The sequence below is a fragment of the Citrus sinensis genome, chromosome 6, assembly GCF_022201045.2.
Source record: "Citrus sinensis cultivar Valencia sweet orange chromosome 6, DVS_A1.0, whole genome shotgun sequence".
NCBI lineage: Eukaryota > Viridiplantae > Streptophyta > Magnoliopsida > Sapindales > Rutaceae > Citrus > Citrus sinensis.
Window position 1 is genome coordinate 21,222,465 of NC_068561.1, and position 8,127 is coordinate 21,230,591.

Below are 8,127 nucleotides of genomic sequence, written 5' to 3' on the forward strand. Positions count from 1 at the left end.
AGCCCATATAGGGCTTCTAAAAGTTATAAAACATCAAAAACGGAACTCTTTGATGCTCGGTTGGTATTCAAGAAAATATAACAAAAATTAGATTTCACCACCATTATTTTTGTCATTTCTGATAACTGAGACTCTTATCTTTCATTTACATCTTTCTTTTACCCCATTTTCTTATCAACTAAACAAAAAGTTTTGTCCAAAAACTTAACAAACAAGTCAGTAGATATCAGACGAAATGGCAACTATGAATCATTGAAAGGAATCCTGAAGTTTCACTTCCTTCTTTTCATCTTCTTTCTGGCCCACCAAATTAATTGATATCGGGCTAAATGAACAATTAAAGCCGTTGATTTACTTTTACCAATCTCCTTCACACGAATTAATTGACAGAAAGCACACAACTCCACAGATCTCAATTTCTTTTATTCTTTCTCCATTTTCTCATCAATCAAACAGAAAATTCCCTTCAGAATTAACAAACTAATAATATTGATATCAGTCCAAACAAGCAAGTAAACTCCTCAAGATTACTTTTTCTTTTATGTAAGTTCTCATTAGGCAACCGCAGAAAAGTACAACTTCCACAAGAATTCATTTTTCGTTTCTTTTCCTCCACTTGCAAAATTTATTGAACATATTTGCTACCTTAGCATTGTCGCCCACATAATTACATATAATTCCTGCTTCAACAAGCAAATTCACATCTTCTTCAGCGTTGATAAGAGAATCCATCAAATAGATATAATTGCAAATGTAGGTTTGGAACGGATAGTGACACTGCTCGAGGGCCATCAAGTTTCGAAGCAAGGGTTCCGTCATGTCATATTTTTTAATGGCTGGAATTTGAAGCTCCTGTACTTTGAACCATGGTATGAGACTGAGTAGCCTTTTCTTTTCAAATGTTATATTGAGAAAGAATTCTCTCAACAAGCTTGAATCTCACTCCTGACTCTTGCAGTTTGACTGCACAAGGTATATCTAAAGTTGATCTTCCATTCTGTGGTCTCGAGAATCTCTTTGTCGTAAGATATCTTTTCAAATCAGTGAAGTGTTTAAATTGGACATCAACATGTCCAAGAAAAATGTGCTTATCATTGCTGATGCTAATAGCCTAATACCCTCGAAAAACAAACAAGAAAGATAAAGGAAGGATAGGCAATTAATGTTGCTGGGGAAGGCTATCATGTATAATTCCTCAAGGACAAAGTAGGGGAGCTGATTTTCCAGCAATACCAAATCCAACCAAATATCAAGGCGTAATGGTGCGTTATACGGCGCAGCATTACTACTATCCATAAGGAATTCAAAATGTCTCAAAAACAACTCGATGATAAAGAGAGCATCATATAGAATCATTGTTATAAACTCAAGTTTTTCAAGTTTTGACGTCTCTTCATAACAGTTGCGAATACGTTGTTCGTGATTCTGGATGAAGGTGACAAATTCCTGCCCTGTCTCTGGAGTGATTCGTTTACTAAATTCTCTTCTATATCTAATTTTTTGCCTTTCCATATAAGCCAATTCTTTTTTACCGTGATGAAGAGGCCTATCGAAATTACCTGAGGAGTGGAGGCTTCTCTTTTTTTTTTTGGTGTATTAAATCATTTGGTATCTAAAGATTATATTGGGTCCCGACTAATCCAGATTCGAGTAAGGTAGGACCACTAAGGCAGCAAAGCTCTCCCTACAAATATTTAACGCAACTGCATTCCCAAGTATAGACTTCTTCATTTGCTTTGCGGATAGCTTTAGGAACCCTATAAATCCAGCACTCAGGTTGAGGCTCCAAGTTTTCTTGCTCCTCGTCAACTAGCCGTTCTTTGTGTTCTTTAAGGGAAGCAAATATTATTGAGCCATTCCTTTCCCTCTCCATGTTTCGAGTCCTACATATGCAACAACTAGTAACAGATTAAACGACGTCCTTCTGTAATAAAATCAAGCCTTAAAGGCAAAAAATATATAATGCTATTAAACTATCAGAAATAGTTAATACAATCATTGAAATTTGAGAACAAGCCTACCTGCTGAATATATAGTTTAATTTGCTGGACGGCAGCAAATACTGATGTGGTTGAGAGCGCCGGATTTTATATGTTACTTGGCTCGATCTGTCTTTTTGATAATGTATAATACATGCGGTACCCTTCATAATTTACTTTCACTTCTGCTTGTTGATTGCACGAGTACGAATCAAGTGGTGTAAATTATTTATATAATTTGTAATTTTGGAAGACTTGAGAGTTGCCATGTGACAACTGATCAAAGATTCCGAATCAGTGGACGATATTAGTTGAGAAAAATCTTCCTCTCCGACAACGGTGTCCCATATACTTTTAACTTGGGCAGATGGCAGTTAATACTGGTAAAGGAAATTAAATATAGAAGGTTATCTATGCCCTTCCTGAATTTGAGAAAATTAATATTTATACTCTCAAATTTTTTTTTTTTTTATCAGAAAGTAAACCTTTCATTACTCACAACACATTAAGAACATTTTGCACTTCGATCAGACGGTAGCGAACCCAGCCAAATAGCACATAATTCCTTTCCTAAGCCAAACTTGGCTAGGGAGTGGGCATGAGCATTACAATTTCTGGGTACATACTGAAAGATACTGTTCCGAAACTTCTTGCTTTGCTTTTGGATCTCTGCAATTACCCAGAAAATTTATGTTCTACTACCCTTTGTGTTGTTTACTAAATCTATCACCTTGTTATACTCTTAAATTTTGAATAAAAAATATCAAGACTCTTTTTTATTATAATACTTTTAGACTTTATTAACTCAAAAAAATGTTTGATTTAAATTTAGCATTTTAATGACAATAAATTATTAAATAAATAAAATAATTTTTACATACTTAAAGTAAAAATAATTAAAATCATTTATGTAATAGAAGAAAAAAATATTATAATTTATTTATTAAATATTTATATTTATTAATATTTAAATATTTTATATTATTATTCAAATATAAATATAAATCAATATTTAATAAAATTTAAAATTATTATAAAATATTAAATAACAAAGGTAAAAAAAATTAAAATTTAAAATATGAAGAGTATTTTAATACAATACCATCTAAATTCTAGCTCTCCGTAGGATTATTTTATACTCCTTTCATTGTATTAACCATCTCTTTAATGTAGTGTAATACAACTAGAAATTACAGCCAAACATGTGTTAGTACAAGAACAATATTTTAATATAATACAATATAGTATAATAAAAGCTACCAAACGCAGCCTAAGATTATAGCCGTTATTTTATTATTTTATAAAACGACGCCATCGCATGCGTGTTTGAGGGCAAACGATGGCTGGTGCTTCTCTTTTTACAACTTCGCTGGTGTGGATCTTCTTTCATTATAAATGGCTTCTTTTCTAGCATATTTTCTAGTGAGAGTTCATCTTACTAATTGAGCAACCCAATTTGGGAGTTCATCTAATTACTTCGTAAGGAACATAAACCCAAGTTAATTATATAGATAATAGATCCACAATTAAAGCCTGGTAAGAAAATTTACAAAAAATATAATACGTCCCCAAAACCTCAATTTTTAGAGGCCTTACCAACTCAATCTAGAATTATATAGGCTACAAACAGGAATATAAACTCTGCCCATTCAGATAGTGATATTGGTCGATAGTTTGGTATCGATCAGTTGACAAATGGCAGAAAAGACATTGCAAATGGGTACATATGTTTCAACTGAAAGTAGTACATAACCGTATATATAAAGTATTGCAATGAAAACCGTCCAGCATCAAAGGCAAATATATAAATATTAGCATTGAAAATTAAAGCGCAGCATCCAGCTCCTAATAGAAATTATGAAATCACACTGACATGACAGAACATATGGTCTGTATCAAAGTGAGTACAAGGAGCACAACCGCGGCGACAGTCCCTGTTCCTGTCCAAAGATTGGTGAAGTAAACCCTTTTCAAGGTTGCCTTTGCATTGTTCCAACGGTTGTCATAGTGATCTCTCAGATCCTTGATAATGCCAGTGTAATTGGATTCAAAAAAACGAATTTCTAGGCACAGGCCATTAAACATATCTGCCATTCTAGTACCGTCACCCAGGTAATTGGATATAATTCCCGCTTCAGCAAGCAAATTTACATCTTCGTCTGTGTCGATAAGCTTATCCATTAGATCAACATAATTGCATACGACGGCTTCGCTTGGATAGTGACACTGCTCCAAGGCCATCACGTTTCGCATCAAGATTTCCGTGCAGTCATCTACATCAATTTGTGGAATTTGCAGCTTAGCTACTTTCACGGATGGGATCCCTAGCCATTTTTTCTTTTCAAATTTTATGTCAAGCAAGCAATCTCCTTTAATACGATTAAACTGCACTCCTGACGCTTGCAGTTTGGCTGCACAAGGTAAATCTTTGAACCGTTCTTCTTGTTCTGGGTACTTTTCAAATCTTATGTCAAAGCATTCTCCTTTAATACGATTAAACTGCACTCCGGACGCTTGCAGTTTGGCTTGTTTTGGGTTCTTTTCTGGGTAGCTCGTTGTCATAAAATATCTGCTCAAATCAGTGAAGTGCAGTATTTCTTCCGCTTTGACTTCTATGCTATCACTGCGGTTACAATGTCTAAAGAACACACAAGAAAGTGAAATGAAGGGAGGATATCCATTTTGAGGGCCATGATTGGGGAAGGCTAATTGATATAATCCATCAAGGACGAAGAATGGGAGTTGGTTTTCGAGTAACCGCAAGTCCGACGAAATAGCTTCTCTTAGGCATAATCTATTTAGCAGACAATCACTTTCCTCTTTATAATATTTCAAGAAGAGCTCGATGATAAACACAGCATCATATAGAATCATGCTTATAAGCCTAAGTTTATCAAGCTCAATTTTTGTATCATAACTATTACGGATTTTTTTTTCGTTTTCCTGTATGAAGTTCATAAGCTGTTGCCATTTCTCAGGTGTGATTCGATTAACAAATGCTCTTTTATATCTTATTTTCTGCTTCGTCATATCATAACATAGGCCAACATAAGAAGATATGGCGCCTACATAAGACAGTGGGCCTATTGATATTACCTTTGGAGTGTAAGCTTCTTGCTTCACTTTGCGGAGAGGTCCAGGGACCCTATAAATACAACACTCTACTGGATGGGGCTCCAGGCTTTCATGGACGTCAATTATCCACTCTGCTTCTTCTTCAATGGCAGCAATTGATATTGACTCATTCTTTTCGATCTCAGAGCCCTACACACAACAAATTATCATCTGTCAGTTATAATAAAAATCTTTTTCAACGGTGGAGATTAAAGCTAAAATTAAAGCTGATATGTATATATAGTTTTTTACATGAATGATACCGAAATTTATTTTAGAAAAAAAAGATGAGAGAGAGAAGAATTACGAAATCGGTAACGATAGTTTGAAAGACCTAGAAGTCCTCAGGAAAATCGTTACCGATATACCACCACACAAAATCATTAAAAGACCCAAGATGATATATATGGTTAATTTAGTTAAGAAAAAGGGGATGGAGTTATGGAAGGCTTGGTCTAACATGGATAGTAGCAATTTCGAAAGTTTCTGGAAAGGGTTAGATTGGGCTTAGTAGCATTTACAAATTTTGATTGTTAACAAAATGAAATACTTTTTGTTAAAATAATGCTTTAAACATTTTTAGAAGAAATAATAGTATTTCATTTAATTTTAATTGTTACAAGTTGTGAAAAAAATTTATCTCCTGATCTTTTAAAAACTTTGTTTAGTAAAAATTATAACATTATACAATTGTTAAAAATCAGCAGATACCAAATTTTGAAATTATATTGACTAAACATATTTATAATGAACTATATGAAATTATTATTTCTCATTTTAATTTTGAAAGTTAGTTTAAATTGAAAATTATAATGATAAAGAGTTAAGTGATAATGGCAGCATCTAACATAGATCATTGTTATAAACTCAATTTTTTGAAGCTTTGACGTCCCTTCATTACAATTGCGTGTATATATTGTTCGTGATTTTTGGATGATGGTCACAATCCGAGATAGACTTACAACATTATAAACTGTCTTCTTTCACTATATATATATATACAGTCTCGATTTGGTTCGGAATTATATATATAAAATTATGTAAATATACTAACCACATAGTCTCATAGCTTTTGTGAATGTTCCTAGACTTTAAAATCCCAGATTAAAATTTAAGGATCCGTTTGGTACAACTTTTCAAGTAGAGCTTATTTAAGTAGAGTTTTTGTTAGCAAAGTTTTTGTCAATAGAGTTTTTACTAAAAAAAAAATTTAGTTGTTTGATTGTCAATAAAAAAATTTATTAAAAATTTATAAAATTACTTTAATAGACAAGTTTTTTAAAGTTATATTATGAAAATAATAAATAAGATTGTTAAACAAATAGAAGATATTTTAAATATTTTAACATTTAAAAAGAGTTTTTCAACCTCTACTCCTAAAAGCTCAAAATTTAAATTTTTACTAATAAAGGTAAAATAGCTTATGAGATTAAGTAAATACTTATGGCCATTGAATAAGTTATACTAAACAGACAATAAGAGGAGTTTGCATTGTAAATTTGTCATGGACTGGAATATATATGTGTGTGTGTGTGTTTTGCATTTTCGTATAGGCTTAGTGAAATTACCGGGAGAGCGGGGGTAACTCGAGGACGCCAATTAGGAGGGAGAGCGGGGGTAACTCGAGGACGCCAATCAGTGTGGCGACCCCTAGATGACAATGGAACCAAATCCCTACGGCGACCCCTAGATGATTTATGCGGAACCAAATCCCTACGGCGACCCCTAGATGTTGAGTTTCTGTTTTCCATTTTGAAAAGTCGTTTCAACCTACATAAGTAGTAACAAACAGATGGAATCAACCCTCAAAAGAAAACGTTGCATACTGCTACTGAACTTAAAATTGATAAACCATATAATTAAGTACGTTATAAACTATTCTAGAATTACGACTCAATAAGAAAAACATGTGCAAGCAGTTAATGACAAATTTACAGTGATTGAAATTTGAACACCATGAGGCTACCTGAATAATCTGCTGGACGGAGTCGGAAGCACATACTGATGCGGTTGAGAGCACCGGACTTAGATATCGATGTTATTTTAATTATTTCACTTCTCTCTTTTGTGTTTTGATAATGTCTCTTCTCTTCCAGCTGCGCTGCCTATAGGCGAAGCCTATATTTAATACATCGCAGTCAACGTCAATAAGCGAAGAGTCAATGCCATGTTAACAGCTGTAAAAGATTCCAAATCATGGACTAGACGAAACCAATTTAGAAAATTAAGCTTTCATCCCGATAATTAAGGGTAACCCATGTGCCACTTGGGCTTGTAGTTCAGTGGTGAATCATTGTCCTTAAAGTTAAGCATGACTATGAGGGCAATGATTCGAATTCTCGCAGACTCAACCTCTCTCAATTAAATATAATTGTCTGGAAACTAGTTATAACGTCTTTCTCCCTTACGAAATGCGAGTGTAGTAGAGACATCTCTCCTCCGTGAAGGGTATTTGGCTGGACATGTGCTTTATAGACTAAAAATATATAATAATATAAGTTCCATGTATATATATATATATGATTGTAAATATTAGTGTAATGACATGTTGTCATATCAGTTATAAACATCTCTGTGTAATACAATAACCTGATACATAATCGGTTAAAAAAAAAAATGGTAACCCATGTATTATTTTGGCAGCTAGTGTCGGCAAAGTAAAATAGATATTTATTGTTTTCAAGTACAGTACTCCATATTTCTGGTTTCACTTAACTTTGTATCATTCGAATACAGAGTAGGTTCTAACTATGTATAGATGTAAGAAGAAACTGGGGGCAGAGGTGACTTGTTTATGACATTAACTTCGGTCATTTCTATTCATATACAGAGCAACATGTTCCATATCAATTAGGTTAGCACCCAAAAACTAGGCGTCACATTTAAAAAGTTTGAGAGTGAAGCACATTTTCTTTTTGAAGTATATAAAATTTTACCTTCTTACATATTTATTGATTGTGGAGAATTTGCTGGGATCGATAGGATTTGAAATTTTGTCAACGATTTGAAGCTTTGGATTATTAAATTTATGATA

At 33.4% G+C, this 8,127-nt stretch overlaps 1 protein-coding gene across 1 annotated transcript; it reads right to left on the bottom strand.

Annotated features, from left to right (window-relative positions):
- Positions 1-3,601: 3,601 nt before the first annotated feature.
- Positions 3,602-7,218, bottom strand: LOC107175257 (putative UPF0481 protein At3g02645). Its single transcript, XM_015526661.3, has 3 exons — positions 7,060-7,218; positions 6,662-6,863; positions 3,602-5,243 (listed from the first exon to the last, which is right to left on the bottom strand). Exons 2-3 carry the CDS (start codon positions 6,842-6,844, stop codon positions 3,843-3,845), a joined length of 1,584 nt encoding a protein of 527 aa, XP_015382147.1. The 5' UTR covers positions 6,845-6,863; positions 7,060-7,218; the 3' UTR covers positions 3,602-3,842.
- Between the last annotated feature and the right edge of the window lie 909 nt (positions 7,219-8,127).